Source organism: Artibeus jamaicensis, unplaced genomic scaffold (genome assembly GCF_021234435.1).
Source record: "Artibeus jamaicensis isolate MK-2021 breed Jamaican fruit bat unplaced genomic scaffold, CSHL_Jam_final scaffold_1964, whole genome shotgun sequence".
NCBI lineage: Eukaryota > Metazoa > Chordata > Mammalia > Chiroptera > Phyllostomidae > Artibeus > Artibeus jamaicensis.
The window spans coordinates 43,933,759-43,955,181 of record NW_026522030.1 but is presented as its reverse complement, the minus strand read 5'-3'; the positions used below and the strand labels follow the sequence as shown (position 1 = coordinate 43,955,181).

Genomic DNA, 21,423 nt, shown 5'->3' with positions numbered 1-21,423 from the left:
CTTTTTCCCTCAAGTTTACCTGCTGTTTACTCTCTTTACAATCAGAGTGCATATTAGAACCTGCTAGGGAAAACCTTAGAGACTTGGGGCTTGAATCAAGCATCAGACCATACGTGACACCTGGTGAAGACCAGGTTCTATAACACAGAGCTCACTGCACAAATGGAAAGCAATTTTACGTATCCAGTGAATTTGGACAGGTAAAAAAATGCCGCAGATGACTTGAGGCTGTGAGCTGTGACCACGCTAGTCCTGACGTGATCCTCCAGGAAGCATATGAGGTCAAAGCAGTGCCATGCCATTACCACTGTGCCCTCGAGCATGTCAGGCTTTTTGGTGAGCAGCCTGCAGGGGAGGACTCCTGTGCCCAGGGCACTGGGGAGGCTCATTCTCCTGAGTTCAAGCTTCCTTTGGCAGGAGGGAAGCCTGATCCTGCCTGCAAAGGTCACAGGGATCTCCTTCCCCTGGAGGCACCCCTGTAGCCCCCATTTGTTCAGTCCAGGTGGGCAGGGTTAGAGCACTGAAGGGCCTCAACAGAAGTGTTAACTAACAGCCCTGAATTTCAGTGTCAGATTTGGCAGTGTCTTAACGGTTTATGGATATTCTTTGGGGCCAGTTGGTCTTCATTCAATCCAAGCATTCCTAGGTGGACGATTCTCTCCTTCAGTGGTGTCTCAGTGACCCAGGCTCCTTCCACCATGTGATCCTGCAGTCTTCAGCTCCCAGATCCCAAGGTTCTTCCAAAATTGGTCTCCAGTCCAGGGAATGATTTCCAAAAGTGTGGCTGCCTCTGGGTAGGGAGCAGGTCCTACTTTTGGCTGCATCTGACACCTTAAATTCCTTGAAACAAAATCTCATTCTAGCTTTTCCCTGGCGAACTCAGCTCAACCCTCCTTGCCTGTTACCCAGGACACTGCCTTGAGGAACTGTGAAAAGGGACTTTTCCATGGGGAAGGAGAGAATGCTCATTGGATGATGGATGGTCTGGGGATCTTGGAGGGGTCCAGGGCTCAAGCCACAAGTTATTCTGTAAATGTGGATGATAAAGGCTCAGACTAAGCCTTTCAATGAAGAAAGGAGCTGGCCAAATGCCTGATGGAGTTTACTTGGTTTAGAACTCATTTATTTGTTTGAAAAGGGAAGGGACAGAGCTTATTTTAAGTGGTAAGACTGGACAGAGAAAGGACAGAGGTATTTTAGCATTTTGTGGCCATTTTCTTCAATGTGTGTACAAGTTTCTGTTAACCAGATTTATTTTTTCTCTTCAGTGCAATCTTGTCTTTTATAGAAAATGCTGCAGTTAGGCTACCCTGATGTTTCCAATGACACAAGACAATTGTAGGTGGTTTACTGACTCAGCATAAGAGAATACTGAGTCACACATTGAGAAAGTAATTTCTTTCTCTTGCAAGCCTTTTAATTATGTTAAAAGCTTTTCTCTGATTCTTGCTAATCTGGTTCTTTAATAAGGAGAGCAGGTTTTAGGCTGATAGCCTTCTGCAACCATCAGTATCCTCCTACCTTTTAATAAAAATACTTTCATTATCTTTATGTTTACAGTTGTCCTCTACTTACAGAAAATGATACTGATTTTCCATTTAGTGTGGTGGTACACATGTAAGCCAAATTTTTTAAATGAGCTGACTGAAAGAGAAATATTAGATAAATAATAGTATACATGATATGTAGATGTCAACAACAAAAAAATTACAATGTTGCGAGCAAATGATAACACTCTTTGGGAATCTCTGGTCCTTTATGATTTCTTCTGTATACTCTTTTGAGGGATTTGGGGGTCCACAGGAGCTAAACTGCCACTGTCACATTTAAGGCAAAATATCAGACAAACTTAACTAGAGTAGCTTTCACCTATTTAAATTCTGATACCACTTTCGGATTTAACGGAAAATTCTTGTCATTAATTATGATAACACTGAGCCCTGAAATGAAATGCAATTAGAACTGTATACCTTAAGAGGATCTTTGCAGTATGTTTTGTAGCATCATGGAACACAAAAAGACATTGCTGACACTTTCCTGATCAGATCAGTCTGACTATATGATTTGGTACATCAATCAGCTCTTGGTCTTAAATCTGTAAAGTTATCCTTTGTGAGTGCTCCATAGCACAAACTTACCTGTTAGAGTTCAGTTTGTTCAAGAAGTTGCTCCTTCCAAAAGCAGAATAATAGTTTGTTAGTTATTGGTGAAATTTCAACTAAAAAGAAATTGAATGGTCCCAAAACACACACTTAAATTCTATTCAACCAGAAATAACACCACAGATGTATTAGCATTGCTACTGGTACAAGCAGTATCATGCATTACAACATTTATTGACAAAGCTTTTCCATTTTGATATTTTTCATCATTTCCTCAGTTAGTATTGCTAGTTGACCTACTAAATGTAACACTAAGCTTATTATTAGAGATTGTATGCAGTGTTTCTACAGCATTCTGGAGCAAAATACTAAATGTCCATGTTAAATGTAATCCAAAGCATGAGGGAAATCGTCTCAGCAGCTCTCAGGGGCCTCGCTGGCTCTCACGGAGAGTAAGGTGGTGGCGCCGCTTGTGTGGAGAGTTTCTCATAGGCAGGCGGAGCATTGGGAACCTGTGGGAGTGAGAAAGGGAGAGTTATGGGCCTGGCAGCAGTGCATATGTTTCTGGGAAAGCCAGTAAGTCATCATAGGTAGCATCATATTTATACTTCTGCTCTGGACTGAAACTTAAGTGCCCACATCTAATTTCCACCCAGCAAGGTAATGATTTTTAAAGTTCACAAGTGTGTTGAAACATTGTTGGGGCCAGAAGTACAGAAAAAAATAGGGTGAAGGGGCTTCCCAAAATCTCAAAAACTGGTATACGCCTGGAATATCCTTGTCAATAGAAGCCCCAAGCCCTAACTATTGAAACGTTGGACCCTGTTTACAGACATTAAATACACTGCATTTTTACCATATAGGTAACTCCTTGCAGTTATGTCTAAAGGCCACTGCTGCTATCAACAGAGCACAAACATGTCAGGCCTTCATTTAATGTTCACAGGAATTCTAGGAGCATTTTCATGTTACAGGTTGGGAAACTAAGGTACAGGGAAGTTAAGTCACTTACTTGCCCAAGGTCACACAACTAGTAAGTGTGGAGCTAAGAACAAACTCAGTAATTTGTCCCAGGGTCAGTGCCTTCAACCATTATCATACATACATCGCACTCACACCTGCACTGTCCATAGAAACAGAGCACATGTGACTGTAAGATTTCTAATAGCCACGAGTAAAAAGAAAAAGAAGTAGGGAACATTAATCCTAATAATACGTTTCATTTAACCTCACATATTAAAATATTACTGTTTGAACACATACTCAATATGCTTCATACTAAGTGTTTGAAATCTGGTAGATAGTACAACGCATCTCAATTGAAACTACTATGTTTTAAGTACTCAATAGCCACGTGTAGCTGGTGGCTACCTTATTAGACAGCACAGCTCTATACAATTAATGAAAGGTCTTTTATTTTTTTCCTTAGATACAGGTATGTTCAGGACATAGACAAATATACTAAAAACATAAGACAAAAAAGGATATTGTATCCAGAACCAAGTTCTTCCTTTGGATCCTATATATAAAGCCCTTATTATTGACCCTGGAAAATCTGGGTACAAGAGAACACAATTTAAGAAAATAGACTTCTAGCCAAGATGGGGGAATACATAGGTACACTTTGCCTCCTTACACAACTAAAAGAAGGACAACAAATTTAAAAACAAAAAATAACCAGAACTGTCAGGAAATTAAACTGTGTGGAAGTCTGATAACTAAGGAGTTAAAGAAGAAACATCATCCAGACTAGTAGGAGAGGCAGAGAAGGGCAGCAGAGAGGGAGAGGAATTGTGGCAAGGTGACAGCTGGAGGACCAGGCAGTCCCACGTTTGCATGTGAATAAATCAGGAGTTAAAACTGGGGAGTGAGACACATCGCATGAACCAGGGTTCCAGCATCGGAAAACAAAGCCTCAAAACCTCTGGTAGTAAAAATCTGTGGGTGTTGTGGCACTGGAGAAACTCCCAGCCTCAGGAGAGTTGGTTGGAGAGACCCACAGAGTCCTAGAATGTGCACAAAACCACCCACCCAGGAATCAGCACCAGATGGGCCCAATTTGGTTGTGGGCAGCAGGGGAAGTGATTGAAAGCCAGCCAAGAGCCTAGCATGCAGCACTGCTCCCTCTCTGACCCCTCCCCAACATGGGGCACCACAATGCAGCCATGTGAATTGCCCTGCCCTGACAAATACCTAAGGCTCTTCCCCTTACTCTGTAACAGGAAGACTGAGAGCAAAAAAAAAAAAAAAAAAAAGGCCCAAATGAAAGAAAAGATCAAAACTCAAAAAATAGAACTAAGTTATGAAGAAATAGCCAACCTATCAGATGCATAGTTCAAAACACTGGTAATCAGGATGCTCATAGAAATGGTTGGATATGGTTGCAAAATAGAAGAAGAAGTGAAGGCTATGCAAAGTGAAATAAAGGAAGATGTACAAAAAAACAACAGTGAAGGGAAGGAAAACAGGATTCAAATCAGCAATTTGGAGCAGAAGGAAGAAATAAACATTCAGCCAGAACAGAGTGAATAAACAAGAATTCAAAAAAGTGAGGAGAGGCTTAGGAACCTCCAGGACAACTTTAAATGTTCCAACATCTGAATCATAGGGGTGCCAGAATGAGAAGAGGGAGAGCAAGAAACTGGAAACTTATTTTTAAAAAACAATGGAGAGCTTCCCTAATCTGGCAAAGGAGACAGAATTCCAGGAAGTCCAGGAAGCTCAGAGAGTCCCCAAAGAAGTTGCACCCAAGGAAGCACACACTAAGGCACATCATAATTACATTAACCATGATGAAAGATAAGGAAAGAATCTTAAAATCAGCAAGAAAAAAAGGAGACAGTTACCTATAAAAAAGTTCCCATAAGACTATCAGCTGATTTCTCAAAAGAAACCTTGCAGGCAAGAAGGGGCTAGAAAGAAGTATTCAAAGTCATGAAAGGAAAGAACCTACATGCAAGATTACTCTGCCCAGCAAAGCTGTCCTTTAGAATGGAAGGGTAGATAAAGTGCTTCCCAGATAAGGTCAAGTTAAAGAAATTCATCATCACCAGTCCCTTATTATATGAAATGTTAAAGGGACTTATCTAAGAAAAAGAAGATCAAAACCTGTGAATCATAAAATGACCACAAACTCACAACTATCAATAACTGAACCTAAAAATCCACAAAAACAAAAACCAACTAAGCAAACAACTAGAACAGGAACCGAATCACAAAAATGGACATCACATGGAGGACTATCAGTGGGTCAGGGCAGGGGAGCAAATGAGGGGAAAAGTATAGGGAATAAGAAGCATAAATGGTAGGTACAAAATAGACAAGGGGAGGTTAAGAATAGTATGGGAAATGGAGAAGCCAAAGAACTTATATGTATGACCCATAGGCATGAACTAAGGTGGGGGAATGCTGGTGGGAGGGAGTTGCAGGGCAAAGGGAAATAAAGGGGAGAAAAAAATAGGACAACTGTAATATCATAATTAATAAAATAGATTATTTTAAAAAGACTCAATCTCTGTCTCTGCTTATTGTGTCTACTAGGAGACAGGCAGCATGAACACCGGCTTTTCTGGTTTCATGATGACTATAGCCTACCTTGATCTCGGCATGTGACCGACCATGAAACAGACTACCTAGATGAGTCACACCCAAAATCCTGACCTACAGACCCTGTGAAATCAATAAATGCTGTTTTAAAACACACACAAAAAGAAAGAAAATCTCTGGACTTCCCTTGTTTTTTACCTTTATTATTTTTTACTATGGTAAATAGATATAACACAAAATTTACCATGTTAACCCATTTTTAGGTGTATGGTTCAATAGCATTAAATACATTCACATACTCGCAGGATCTGAACCTACCGCAAGTTCATAGTTGTTCTCCTGAAAAGGTAGTTTGCTGTCCTGTGGACCAGATCCCTTGGACAGACATCTTCCTGTTAAGGTGTTTTGGGTACCAGCATAAAAGCTTTTGTCCTGTAATGTGAATTCACAAAAGTCAGTGGGTGAGAAGAAATAATTGAGTCCATTAAAGAAATGAGAAAGAAGGTGATGTTTTTTAAGAATGGGTTTTAGCCATGGCTGGTGTGGCTCAGTGGATTGAGTGCCAGCCTGGGAACTGAAGGATCACCCACTCAATTCCCAGGCAGTACGCATGCCTGGGTTGCAGCCCAGGTCCCCCATTGAGGGTGTGTGAGAGGCAACCACACACTGATGTTTCCTCTCTTTCTCTCTCCCTTCCCCTCTCTAAAGATAAATAAATAAAATCTTTTTTAAAAAAGAATGGGTTTTAATCTTGATTGTGGCACATACTCTGTGTTCCCTCTGAATTCCAGTTTTTGCATCTGTAATATGAAAATAACATTGCCTACCTTTCAGAGATGTTAGAGGAGTTAACTGAAGGCAAAACACATAGTACAGTGCCTGACACACATTAGTTAATGAATATTTTTAAAGGGAAGGAGAAAAAGAGTGAAACAAAAAAATGAACCTCAGAATGATTGCAAGAGGAGTAGATCGGAGCTGGTGAGGCAGGAGCTGATAGAACATTGGGGACAGGCATTTGACAACGTCACACCAGGGATTTAATACTCTATTTCTGTCTCTCCCACAAGGACAGCAGAATATCTTAAACACTATGAACGCATATACTGTGACAGAAATGCTCTGGCTGCAGCCCTGAGTCAGGTTGCAACAATAATGACAAGTCAGTCTAAGGCTGTGATGCACCTTGAGTTATTGCAGGGAGGATAGGTAAACGCTTAGTGCTTTGCATAGGATTAGAGGATGATGCTCTTCATCCCTAGAATAGAATGACAACAGTTTGTACAAGACAGAGACGCAAACCAAAGTGGAGACTGCTGAAGCGGTTCACCTGGGTGAGGTGGGGTATTGCATCACTGACTGTTAAAATTGCTGGCATCTCATGATAACAAAAAACAGACTTTGGTTGCTTTTTTTATTGTTGTTAAATTCTCTACTACAGTGGTTTTCAAACTGTAGCACGCATCAGCATCACCTGGAGGGCCTGTTAAACACATTTCTGGGCCCACACCCAGAATTTCTGACACAGTGCGTCTGGGGTGAGGCCACAACTTTGCATTTCTAACAGTTCCCCCATGATTTTGCTGGTCCGGAACCACACCAACAACCACTGCTGTAGAGATAACGCACCTTCTTGCCTACAGCTGGGCAACTCAGCTACACTCAAATACTTAGAGGGACCAGGCAGGTAATGCAAAAGGGAATCAAGAGGGTCCAGTGGGGGCCGGCAGAGGGAAAGAGGGATTGTATATTCCATCTAAGGAGACTGTATAGCTGCCAGTTCTTCCCAGATCTTTTGCTTTTTTGAAAAAGAAACTATAAATCAAGGTTTTATGTAAAATGTTATTTTATTTTAAGTGTTTTTTATTGATTTTGCTGTTACAGTTTTCCTAATTTTTCCCCCTTAATCTCCCCTCCTCCCTGTTCTCCCAACCCTCCAGCATTCCCCGTGCCTTAGTTCATGTCCATGGGTTGTACATATAAGTTGTTTGAGTCCTCTGTTTCTTTTTTTTTTAATTTTTTTAATTTATTTTTTAAAATTGATTATGCTGTTACAGTTGTTCTATTCCCCCCTTCATTCCCCTCCACCCTGCCCCCCATCCCCACCATTACCCCCCTTTAGTTTATGTCCATGTGTCCCAAGTCCTTTAGGTTCTATATTTCCCATGCTATTCTTGCCCCCCCCATCTATTTTCTATCTACTGTCTATGCTACTTATTTTCTGTACCTTCTCCCCCCATCTCCTCCTCCCACTCCCCTGTTGCTAACCCTCCTTGAGATCTTCATTTCTATGTTTCCACTCCTGATCTAGCTGTTCTTTTAGCTTGCTTTCGTTTTAGGTGTGGTTGTTAATAACCGTGAGCTTGTTGTTCTTTCACTGTTCATGTTTCTTTAACTTCTTTTTCTTAGATAAGTCCCTTTAACATTTCATATAATAAGGGCTTGGTGATGATGAACTCCTTGAATTTGATCTTATCTGAGAAGCACCTTATCTGTCCTTCCATTCTAAATGAAAGTTTTGCTGGATAGAGCAATCTTGGTTATAGGTCTTTAGATTTCATGACTTGGAATATTTCTTTCCAGCCCCTTCTTGCCTGTAAGGTCTCTTTTGAGAAATCTGCTGACAGTCTGATAGGGACTCCTTTGTAGGTGATTGTCCCCTTAGCTCTTGCTGCTTCTAGGATTCTCTCCTTCATTTTAATTTTGGCTAATGTAATTATGATATGCCTTGGTGTGTTTCTTCTTGAGTCCAACTTTTTTGGTACTCTCTGAGCTTCTTGGATTTCTTGGAAGTCTATTTCCTTTGCCAGATTGGGGAAATTTTCTTTTATTATTTGTTCAAATAATTTTTCCACTGGTGGTTGTGTCTTTCCCCCTTCTGGTACCCCTATAATTCGGATATTGGAGCGTTTAAAGATGTCCTGGAGGTTCCTAAGACTCTCCTCATTTCTTTGAATTCTTGCTCCTTGACTCTTTTCTGTTTGGCCATTATTTGCTTTCTTCTGGGCCACTTCATTGATTTGAGTCCCAGTTTCCTTTTCATCTCTATGGGTTTTCTGTGGAATTCCATTCATTTCCCTTAGTTTAGCCTTCATATGTTTCTCTAATTTGTGGCTATAATCCACCAGATCTGTTAGGAACCTGATGACCAGTGTTTTAAACTGTGCGGCTGAGAGTTTTGCTATTTCTTCGTCGCTTAGATTTATCTCTGGGGCTCTGAGGTCTTCCTGCGACATTTTTGGTCTGTTCTGGCCCTTTAAATGTGAGAAGCGGCGCTTTGGACTCCCAGGTCGCTGGGTTGTGACGCTGTATGTGGGGGCGTGGTCAGAGCGGGGAAATGGCGGCGCCCTCTACTGCCGCAAGCCACGGGGACCGCCGGGCCCGGTCCAAGCGCCCACTCCCTCGCCTGTCCGCTCGCCCACAGATAGGCAACCGCAGTCAACACGCAGCACCGCCTCCCCACTGTCTCCTCAGCAGTCGCTCACCCGGTGGGTTGCTCGGTCGCTCGGTCGCTCACTAGGTCCAATCCTGGGTTTGGAACCCGTGCGTCTGGGTTCGCGCGTCTGGATTCCGCGCCTGGGTCCGTCCGACCGGAGTCCTGTGCCACCCCTCACGAGACGCCAGTTTCGCCCCTTACTGGTCGGGCTGAAGAATTTGTTGTTACCGGACTTCTGAAAAGTTCAATTTTCCGTGTTCTGGTTGTGTTTTCTGATGCTCATATTTAGTTGTCCCTAAACTTGGTTGTGTGAGAAGGCACGGCACATCCACCTATACCTCCATCTTGGCGGAAGTCCCCTGAGTCCTCTGTTTCTTATACCATTTTTTATTTATCCCCATCTATTTATGCCTACTAATTATGCTTCTTCTTCCCTGCACCTTTCCTCTCTATTCCTCCCTTCCCCCTCCCCACTGAACTCCCTCTGTGTGATGCCCATTTCTCTGATTCTGTTCCTGTTCTGGTTATTTCAAATGTTAGCATCTAATTCAATTCTTAAAAACACAGGCCCAAACATCTCTGTGAGCCAAATCCAGCATGTGCTCTGTGGCCTCAGCTGAGGGAGGCTTGAACAGGGCTGCCTTACAGGTGAGCAGTGGCTCTCCAGGCTTGCCTGTGGACTGTGGCTGATTGTTGAGGTCTGTCAGGGTACCAAGGCAGGTTTCCAAGGGTGGGAAAGTATTTGGAACATCAGTTACATGAGGCCAGACACAGATTGGGCTGATAACTACACAGTATGCAAACTGTAAAGAAGCAGTTTCCTGACTTCCGGCCAAGATGGCGGTGTAGGTAGATACACTGTACCTCCCTGCACCACCAGAAGAAGGATAACAACAGATTTAAAAACAAAAAACAAGGAGAACTGCCAGAAAATTGAACTGCATGGAACTCTGACAACTGCATGGGATTAAAGAAGAAACATTCATCTAAACCAGTAGGAGGGGCAGAGACAGCCTGGGGCAGAGAGGATACTAGCAAGGCCTGAAGGGGAGAAGAACAAGAGCAAGAAATTGAAAAGTTATCTAAAGAAATAAGAAAGGAGAACTTCCCCAATCTGACAAAGAAAATAGACTTCCAGGAAGTCCAGGAAGCTCAGAATCCCAAAGAAGTTGGACCCAAGAAAGCACACACCAAGGTACATCATAATTACATTAACCAAGATTAAAATGAAGGAGAGAATCCTAGAAGCAACAAGAGATAAGGAGACAGTCACCTACAAAGGAGTTCCCATCAGACTGTCAGCGGATTTCTCAAGAGAGACCTTACAGGCAAGAAGGGGCTATAACTCATGAAATCGAAAGACCGACATCCAAGATTAGTCTGCCTAGCAAAGCTATCGTTTAGAATGGAAGGGCAGATAAAGTGCTTCCCAGATAAGGTCAAGTTAAAGGAGTTCATCATCACCAGTCCCTTATTATATGAAATGTTAAAGGGACTTATCTAAGGAAAAAGAAGAAGGTCAAAAACTGAACAGTTAAGTGACCACAAACTCACAACTATCAACAACTGAACCTAAAAAACACAAAACAAAAACCAACTAAGCAAATAACTAGAACAGGAAGAGAATCACAAAAATAGAAATCACATGCAGGACTATCAGCAGGTGTGTAGAGGGGAGAGAATGGGGGGAAGATATAGAGAATAAGCGTAAATGGTAGGTACAAAACACACAGGGGGAGGTTTAGAATAGTATGGGAAACGGAGAAGCCAAAGAACTTATGTGTAGGACCCATGGACATGAACTAAGGCGGAGGGGTGCTGCAGGGTGGGAGGATACAGGGCAGAGGGGACTAAAGGGCAGAAAGAAATGGGAGAATTGTAATAGCATATAATCCATTAAACAAACAAATAAATAAATAACAGATAAAAAAAAAGGAGTTGTTTTCCTAAACTCTGGCTCACCTCCTATAAGGATATATATGCACAAGGACCTTAATCTTGACATGAGGACACTGGGAGGTTCTGGTCCCCTCCCCAACTCCCAGAGATACACCTCAGAAAAGACATTTAATGCGTTCTTCACCTTTAATCAATTATCACTTTTATTCTTTTTCTTTGTGTTTTAACTCCCTCCCCTGCCACAGTGCGCACCTCAAAATGCAGGTTCCTGGTTCCTGGTTCTCACCACCAGAGCTGGTCCTGGAATCTGCATTTTAGCAAGAAGCCCCGGTGGTTCCTGTGCAGGACCCCCTGACCATGCTCTGAGAAACAGAACTAGAGGAGACGTGAGCATAAACTGAGCTGTCTGCAGGGGCCTCGAAATTCTCTCCAAGAATCAAAAGCATTGTGTTCTAACTTTTAAGTAAAAGAGTAAAATTGGTAAATACAAAAACCAACTTCCAGTGCCTTGCAAATCATTTTCCTGAAAGAACATATTGCTGAAAAAGCAGTCTTTCTCTTCAAAAGATGTTTTCCAGAAATAAGGAGAATTATTAGCCAACAGAGAAATTTTAAGAGATCTTCATTCCAACCAACCCTGATACCATTCCATGTTCAGTGAAAGTGGGAAAATAGGTATTTTAAAGCTCAATGAGGGTTGTTAAAGATGGAGTAACTCAAATATCCAGAACTTGCTTTATTGTCATTCATGTACTTCTGTTTTAAAATGAAAGTAGAATCACCAAAGAGAGACTGGAAGGTAATTATGTAATTAAATGCAGTACTTAATGCACTATTTTACATAATTTTGCCTGCATTTCTTAGACTGCTGATTCCAAAACTGGCATTTCAGGAGATATGAAAGTCTCAAAATGAGATTTTGGTATTAATTTTAAAAATAAATGACAGAGCCCTGGCTCAGTGGATTGAGTGCCTGCCTGCAAACCAAAGTGTCACCAGTTCAATTCCCATTCAGGGCACATGCCTGGGTTGCAGGCCAGGACCTCAGTAGGGGATGTGCAAGAGGCAACTACACATTGATGTTTCTTTCTCTCTCTCTTTCTCCCTCCCTTCCCTCTCTCTAAAAATAAATAAGTGAAATATTTTTTTAAAAAATAGATAAATGACAGAGAGCATTTTTAGACAGTCAGGAATCAGGGAATATAAACATAAAAATTCCAGAAACTGCAAATCACTGATGTAGACCTAGAGTAATGGAGACATGATAAGTTGAATTTGAACCTTACCAAGCAAAATGTTCACAGTGCCTAAGCCCACAATGTTAAGACCCTCTCTGTTACTCTTAAATGAGTTTAAGATGAGAGTGTTGAAGCAGAAAGGAAAGAAAAAAGTTGTCCTTTTGCTCAGTATCATCTAGCTAGCAATTGTGGGCAGTTAGGAAATTGATACCAACATAATGAGATTGTAGAACTGTTACTCCTTAAAAAGCTAAATTATTGTGATTTTTTACGTACATAGAATGAGTAAAAACTATATAGAAAATATATATATATATATATTTAAATATTTTATTTATTTATTTTTAGAGAGAGGGGAAGGGAGGGAGAAAGAGAGGGAGAAAATCATCAATGTGTGGTTGCCTCTCACACACCCACCCCTGGGGACCTGGCCTGCAACCCAGACATGTGCCCTGACTGGGAATCAAACTGGCAACCCTTTGGTTCACTGGCCAGCACTCAGTCCACTGAGCCATACCGGCCGGGGATAGAAAAAAATATATATATATATTAAATAAAAACTGATATATACCATGTTATATCATGTACCTAGGTATAGAACAGAGCAAATGAGGCTTAGAGGAATTAAAAACTAAGGGCACCAAGCAGGTCAACGGCAGACAATAAGACCAAAACCTGATGCCATACAACTGAGTGACTGCTATGTGCCAGGCACTGTGCTGGACAGTGGAAGTACAAAGATGAATAAGAAAATTGTTTAGCCCTGGCTGGTGTGGCTCAGTGGATTGAGCACCAGACTGCAAACCAAAGAGTTGCTGGTTCTATTCCCAGTCAGGGCACAAGCCTGGGTTGCAGGCCAGGTGCCCAAAAGGGTGCACATGAGAGGCAACCACATAGTAATGTTTCTCTCCCTCTCTCTCTCCCTCCCCCTCTGCCTAAAAAAGTTAAAGAATAAATAAAATCATTTTTTAAAAAGTCATTTACTTTAAAAAACAAGAAATATTTTCCATTCCTGTTTAAAATGGAGGAAAGAGAAGAGGTAGAAGAGGCAAAACATAAATAGCCAATTACAAGACAATGTCACAGCCCCATGCTAGAGGTACAAGAGGAATTCTGTGGTAGAGAGCACAGGTTCCCTCACCCCCACGCCCCATCGTGTTGTAGATGGCCACAGAGAAGCGTCCTATGAGTAGGAGTCCCATCCTGGACCTCCTAATCCAAGGCTTTCCTGTGGTACTTGGTTTGGAGTCTTATTAAGACTCAGCAACTTCTCCTTCCCACGAAATGTCAACACACGAGAGGGCGGCTGCTCGATGGGTCTGTCAGCCCCAAATGCACCCTGTCTTGCATGGTTTGTATCTGAAACACTGGCAAGACCGGTATGAGGAAAGGGACACACGGGACCGCCCAAGCTTCCCAGGAAGGACGGGGAGAATTTGCAGCTAAGCTTTCACCTTCCCCTCCCACACCAGGGGCCATGGCGTCCCACCCCAGGCCTCCCCTCTGTCTCGGCACCTCCTCTGAATGAAGTGCTCCTGAACGAGGATTGGGACTTCCCAACATCTGTTGTAAAGATAAATTTTCCATTATTTATCAACCTCAGAAGCTTTCAGATCTGTAATAACAAGAGAGAGAGGAGAGGGAAAGAGTGGTAGCAGATAGAGACAGAGAGAGAGCCCTGGCTGGTGTGGCTCAGTAGATTGAGTGCCAGCCTGCAAATTGAAAGGTCACCGGTTCAATTCCCAGTCAGGGCTCATGCCTGGATTATGGGCCAAGTCCCCAGTTGGGAACATGCAGGAGGCAACCAATCAATGGTTCGCTCCCTCTTTCTCCCTCCCTTCCCCTCTTTCTAAAAATAATTAATTAATTAATTTTAAAAATAAACTGAGGTTTCTGAAACCTGTAGGTTCTATTGTTTAGAGACTCAGTTGATGTTTCCCATTTGTGGAAGACCCTGCTGCCCCAAGACTGGATTGTGTTAGCTTTCTGGCTGTATGGTAAGGAAAAAATATATATGCTATTAAAATCACTTCGCCATCAAAGGAAGATGGAGCCTGTTAAAAACCTGGTGGTCCTTTGGCTGCTGAGGAGTGAATAGTTACTTTGTTGCATTGATGCTAGATGGCTTCTAGGTGCACCGGGTTGCCGGGTATAGCAGAGTCAGAAGAATTCCCAGGCAACGTGAGAGGAAAGGAGTGAAGAGGCAAAGGTGAGAGGAGTAGCCGCTAAGTGGCGTAACAGAGGCAGTGAGAATCCCCAGAAGAGCTGGTGGGCCTCGCGTGTCTCATACGCTGCTGTTGACTGTGCAAGGTGACCGCGAGCCCTGCCCTGTGCCCCACAGACTGTCGGTGCTTGGCCACACACACAGCCATCACTCAGGTTTGCTCTGAGAGGAACCGAAGAGCAGCCAAGTTCCTCATTGCAAGGAGAATTGCAAGGAGTACAGTGTAGAAAAAGATTCACCAGAACCAGGAGTCAGAGCTAGAGGCGACCATGGGAATGTTGCAGCCCAGCAATTCAGCAACAGAAGGGAAGTGGGTTCTGGGTCTGGAAGGATCCCAGCAATGGGCGCTTTACCAACCTTCAGGCTCCTGTATCCACTTCGTCGTCTGCAATACCAGCAGCCAAGGAGCAGCAAAATCCCCAGGATCACTGTCAGGATGCCAATCCCTGCGAACCTGGCCCAAGAAATAGACAAATTCACCTTGGTACAGAGGCCTTGTTCCACACAGTGATCAACGGTCTTCTCTCTTCACAGGGACTTTGTCAATCCAAAACTGCGTCGCCCAGTCCCCAAGTAATTTCCCACCACACGGGGCACAGCGGCCACCCACCAGACCCCCCCGCACTTGTGTCCAGGGACAGCACCTCCTCAAGGACCCCTCAGGTGTGTGCCAACAGAAGTCGTGCTACCTGCCATGGGCCCAAACACCCAAGCTCCTGGGTACAGGAGCAACTGAACAGTAGCAACTGACCCTTATGTGGACAATATGTTTATTGAGGCTGAATTATCTTTTCACTGGGCTGGCTAGTTTAGATCATTTTCTCCAACTATCAGTCCATGAGAAGAAAATGGAAACTAGCATTGACTTAACATCTGCTTATAAGCCAGGTGCTGTGCTAAACATTCTAGATACATTAGCTTGTTTAACTCTCACAACAACCCTGTAAGGTAGGCAGCACTTAGCATCCCCATTTCACAAGTGAGGAAATAAATGCAGAGATTATGTGCCTTGCAGATAGTCTTACATGGGACAGAGCTAGGATTTGAACTTGACTCTCCCTTGACTGCATTTGTGCCTTCTCCTCCCACCCCGGCCCCGCCACCTCACTCCTGGCCCGTGTCCTCTCTCCACCTGCCCGACGATACTCAAGTTCCCAGACTCAGCATCATTCCTCCCGGAGTGACGGTGACCCACCCTGCCTCCTCCCACAGGCCTCCCCACGGTGCTGACCAGCAGTGCGCTTACCTGTTACTTCTAGAAATGGAAAAAGAGCTCCCAGAGGAATTTCTCTTTTTTTTTGGGGGGGGGGTCTTTTTTTAAAATTTGTATCCTCAATACTTAGAAAGGGTCAGGCATGTAGGTGTTTTAAGAAATATTTCTTAAAGATAAGTGGGTGGATGAATGGATACACAGTTGTATGGATGGGCAAATGAATAAAAAATAAAAAAGTGAATATGGCTGATTACAAATTCACATCCTCTCCCCCATAATACCAACCTCTCTGAAAAATAAATGAACAATTGAGTGTCTGTTAAAATAATTATTTACAAATATGCAGATTTGTAGCAAAATATAACTCGAACCTCTTGAGAATCATTGACACTAGTGAGGATAATGGGATGAGCGATTTACTAGAGAGCAAGTTTGGTTTGGGGACGAGGACGGGTCAGAAAGAGAAGCAGAGAGCTTGCAAGTGGGCCACGGGCGCCGGGGGGGGGGGGGGGGGTTGGGGCTGGCACGCTCTGACCAAAGGAGTGGAAGTAGGACTGCGGGATTTACAGGTCTCCGAGACTGTGACTGTCACGTAGAGATGCCAGAGCCCAACCCAGGTAGGACACATGTCCTGTGTTTATGCTCAGCCGGGCCTCCACTTGCTCCAGGAATGCAGTGCAGGTCCCTGAGGACCGGATCAGAGGAGTTAGTGTCTGCTTACGCTGGTCTCGGCTGAGTGACCTGGAAGAGGCGTCTCAGAAGGGAGCCCCGGGGTGGCCGAGGTGAGAGGCCCGGCCTGGCTGGTCTGCCTGCCAAGTTAGAGAGGCCGATGGCATTTGGAGTCGGGCGCTCTGTGGATATTTAGTAGGTACCCCCAGCTGGCCAGGCAAGGATGAGTAGCAGAACCAGCACTGGGCTCGGCCCTGGGGAGAAGCGTCTGGGCTGCACCTGGAGCAAAGCCGAAGCACCCCGAGAAGGGCCTGCTCCTCAGCAGCACGGCACAGTGCAGGAGTCCACGCCAGCCTTTCGGACTCTGTGTCCAGTGGCCTGTGGGAAGCACTACTTCCCCTGTTTCCAGGCCTTGGGGCTCTGCTTTCCCTGCATAACATTGTCAATTAGCTGACATCTGCCTGATTTTCCACTTCACAGCATGAAAAACATCAACAAGGTGGCGGGTGCAGTCTTTTATCGGTGACTTGCTCTGCAGGAAAGGCTCTGCTGAGCTGGGTGATTTATAAGAGATTGAGCGGCTGCAGGTGAAACAGGTCTAACTGAGGCTTTGCCTGGAGAGACTTTGGCCCAATACCACTTACTGAACCCCCTTCATCTCGAGACCCACGAGGACCGAGGCTCCTTTTCCCAAAGGGGTAGAGAGAAGCCTGGGATGGCAGTGCTGGATAAAACTCTAAGCTAATTATGCAGGCCACTCCACCCACTCCACAGACTGTGAAGTGGACACCTACCACGATCCATTGGCATCACCACTACCTTAGGGGCTTCTCCACCACTCCCTGAGCACCAGTGTGTGCCAGGCCCCACGCACACAGCCTTCTATTCCCTCCTCATGACAATCATCTGAGGTAGGTACGGAGTTCATTTCACAGCTGATATCCCGAGACTCAGGCTGGTAAAACGCCTAAGGTTGCACGACAGGTTAAGTGGCAGAAGCCACTTTCACAGCGACTGGCCCGAGACGCCCAGGGAGTAAGTGCTTGAGTCTGGGCCAGACCCAGGTTTCCCATGCCCTGGCCAGTGCCTCCCCTGCCATATCACCCTGTCCTGAAGAGAAGCTGTCACATGGAGCGTTTAGCGGGCTCTCGTGACTAAAGACAGCTGATTCAGTTCCCAGCATGTCTGTGTTCTGACTTTGCCCACCGGGTCTGCGGTTATTCCCTCAGACATCATGACACAGATGAAGCTCTGTTCCCACTCTGCACACACAGTCACGTTGCACTCACACACCCACGGGGATGACTGAGAGCGGAAAACACCAGCACAAGCCAGACACATCAGAAGAACTCTCTACCCAGCTAGTCTGAGGCCCTGAGGGTGTCACCCAAGTACCTCCTGCAATAGAGTCATCTGAGATGTGTGTTAAAGTGCAGACCCTGGGTCCCCACCCCCAGTCCTACTGTATCAGTCTCTTGGGACTAGGGAACTTCTTCAAGTTCCATGGGTGACTTACGCTCTCTCAACCGATAGAGGCCCTCTCTCGCTACTGCAACTTCACAGCCGTGGAATCTGTTGAGTCATCATGCAGAAGCTGAAACAGTATCCTACTGAACCCCACGTGCAATGTACCCCCCAAAGAGTATGCTTCTGCTCTTGGGACATTTTTTCAGAACATCTGCCGACCCCCACCCTCAGTTGACCATGCAGGGACTTTAGAAAATTCCACAGGCTCTTTGAGAAAATGTTCCCAGCCTGAAGCTTGCTTGCCCCTGCTAGTTCACTCTAGTGCAAATTTGTCAACAGTTCTTTCCCGAGGGAGAGGAGAGTAGGTTTGTGGGAAATTGTCATCAGACCACATAAAAGACGGTCCAAATAAAACCGGTTCCTTGTTTGTCCTGTTGGAGTCCCCGCTCAGAGGGAGGCGCTCCCCTCCCACCGCCGCGCCCTCCCTCACGGGCAGAGCGTGTCCCTACAGCCCATGTTCCCATCGCAGCACTTACTTCTGCTGACGTTATTCTCGTACCTAAATCTCCTGCTAGATCGTAAGATATTTTTCAAAGGAAAGAGTAGCATGTCGGGAGGGCTAGACAACGCTCAGCTCTTAGACATCCTTAATCATATAAATACTTATTTTTAATTGATTCATAATACCAAACACTTTTCCATAGGATAAAGGGTGATGTGAAGGTCCTGACCACCATCTTCACCCAGGGGTCGGGCACAAATGGAATCACACCTGCCCTTCAGCTTCACTTGCTCTTTGGCAACTCACCTTTGTTGTGTCTGCAGACCACCTTCAGGAGCCTGAGAGGAGTAGACAGGACACGGCTTGAGGAAAGAGGCAACCTGCTCCCAGACTTGTGTTTTTCAGTCTGGGGACCTAGACCAAAGGCCTAACAGCCAAAAGGGCCAGATCCAACTTTTCGCCATTCCTATCACCTCACCTGTTCAGCCTCAGAGAAGCTTGTGTGAGCCCCTGGGGGACCAGAGTCTCCTCACCTCATTGCCAGTTTTTACCCTCTGGAGAAATAAACACTGGAGAGATTTATGGAGAGGTGTGTGTCAGTGGAATTCAGAGACTGAATTGGCAAAAGTTTTGAACTTACCCTTCAGCCGTGATGTAGGAGTGGCCACGCCCTCTATTCGGGTGCCCATAGACGTAGTGGGCCTCTTCACTTGGCATCTTGTGGGGTCACAGGACACCTAACAGCAGAAGCATGTTGGCTTCATTTAATGTATCCGGAGCATCCTCGCTCCATGAAGACCCACAAAGACATTGCCACTAGGTGACCATTGACAACAGCTGGGGCCTCTGGTTTCTCTTTGTGAGAGAATGTGTACCTGCTTCTTTCATTGACATTGCATGGAAATTGCTCAGGCTGCTAACCCCTTCCACCAACTGAGAATTAAGTTCAAAGAAAAAAACTGAAAACAGAAGAGCAAATGCTTTGCAGTTGAGTTATTATTTAGGGGGGAATGCTCTTCATTTGCCTTCAGTTGGGCTCTATAACATAAACTGTAGAGAAACAAGCAACCAAAAAGCATTTTTATTAGTCCTTACTTTCCTTGGGCCCAAACTGTGGTTAGTAAAAGGAGTTATTTCCCTCTAAAGGTATTATTGGATATTGATCCTTGCACAACTAGAAGGCTATGACAACAATGCATGTAGCCAAGCACGGCGTCCTCTAGCCCACTTTCCAACGGAGGAAAACACCCCACACCGGTGCCGGGTCTAGTCCGCACTCGCCCCGCCCAAAATAGGCTGAAGATGCCCACAACTTGACTTTGATAACAGTTCACTGTTCCTCCCACTGAAATCAATTTCTGCTTCTCCCTTGTTCATGTATCATGACTGGGGTTAAAATACATATACAACAATTGGGGGTGTGTTTTATATATATAATTATAATGCAAAAATTTAAGCAATAATACAAATAGACAAAAAGCTCACAAACTGCAGTGATCATGATTAACTTGTGCTTGTTAGAAAACGAACAGTGGTTTCTTTCCTTGCTATTATGTATTCTTCTTCCCTCTTATTGTTCTCATGGATTTCTAAGGTCTGATCCCCATGGAATTACATTAATGAGCCTGTTTAGAACAGCAGGAGAGAAGTGGAAGAGCCGAGAGGGGAATTCACTACATGAATCCTTTCCACTGGGGCATTTCGTGTGTAATTTGCCCTTCCCAGTGGTAAAAAAGAAATGACAGTTGAACTCACTGATTGGCTCAGGTGAACCCTGTGTTCAACATCACAGACTCAAAATGCAATTAATTCTGTGTCAAATTGTTTTTGTAAACCTCTAACTCCAGTTCAGAGCTTCGGCAAACGGGGGTAGGGTCAGCCAATGCCCCTCCCCCCACGTGAACCAGGAGCAGCAGCCCCTAAAGTGACGGAACGATGCCGCTCACAAGTGGGCCTTCCCAGTCCTCAGCTCTGCTGCTTGTCAGTCTAGAGAGCGCATCCAGGAGACTTTGTGCACCTACAGAACTTGGAGAATTACAAATGCGGAGGAGAAATTCTGCTAGTGGCCAACATCAGGACGCAATGGAGGAGGGCGGAGGAGTCCGTCAGAATCTCCCAGACCCTCCTCTGAAACAATAGGACCACAATCACACACATGCCCTTACCTTCCTGGATGAAATCGTCCTCCGCCTGCCTCTGTAGTGGGACCTGTGTGTGCAGATTGCTTCTCCGCTCCTAATCTTCCTTTCTTTCCCCACCCTGGTCTCGAGTCCCATGTGAGTCACGAGTTCGGATTTCTGCAGGGTCATCTGTGATTGCTTAATTGGCGTGAACATAACCAGCTTCGTTCCTCCCCTCAAAAAGTCACACCTCACAATGGCCTCTATTTTCCCCAAACCCAGGGTTTCATCCTAGGAAAGCCCTTTATTGTAAATGCTAGTCCCTCCCCGGTAGGGTTGCTGGTTAAAATATAGGGTGCCTGGTTACCTTTGAATTTCAGAAAAACAATTTTTAATGTAACTGTGGCCCATTTTTTAATATATGTCCCACTTCCTGCATGGAACCTTTTTTTTTTTAAATTCTCACCTGAGGCTCTGTTTATTGATTTGAAAAAGAGAGAGAGACACGGATGTGAGAGAAAGACCCATCAGCTGCCTCCCCTACACGCCCGGACTGGGGACCAAACCTGCAACCTAGGTATGTGCCCTGACTGGGGATCAAGCCCACGACCTTCTGGTGCATGGGACTGTTACAGGAGAGAGTCTCAGAAGCTCGGTTCTTCCCGCCAATGCAATAAAGAATTAGAGATCAGCAAGTATATAAGTGTGCAAGCAAGGTTTATTGGTGATCATTCTCATGGAAGAGAACGGGCCTAGCTAAGGTGGGGGTGTAGGTTCAGGGTGAAGCAGGATAAGGGTGGAGAAAGTGAGGGCGGCCAGAGGCCTGGGTGGCAAGCACAGGGGTGATGAGAGCCAGTGAGTGCCAAGGTGGCCAGAGTGCGTTGAACATGGCCAGAGGCCAGGTGGCCTGAGAGCCAAGAGTACCAAACCTGCCAAGCCTTCGTCCTGAGGATTTATGTAGTTGGCGCAACAAGGAGTGAGGAGGAAGAAGTTACATATTGATTGAC

At 44.8% G+C, this 21,423-nt stretch overlaps 1 protein-coding gene across 1 annotated transcript; it reads right to left on the bottom strand.

Annotated features, from left to right (window-relative positions):
* Positions 1–2,487: 2,487 nt before the first annotated feature.
* Positions 2,488–20,558, bottom strand: MLANA (melan-A). The gene is made up of 5 exons (XM_037143600.2): positions 20,462–20,558; positions 18,937–19,033; positions 14,803–14,899; positions 5,967–6,080; positions 2,488–2,614 (listed from the first exon to the last, which is right to left on the bottom strand). The coding sequence occupies exons 2-5, from the start codon at positions 19,011–19,013 to the stop codon at positions 2,546–2,548; spliced, it is 357 nt and encodes a 118-aa protein (XP_036999495.2). The 5' UTR covers positions 19,014–19,033; positions 20,462–20,558; the 3' UTR covers positions 2,488–2,545.
* Positions 20,559–21,423: the final 865 nt, after the last annotated feature.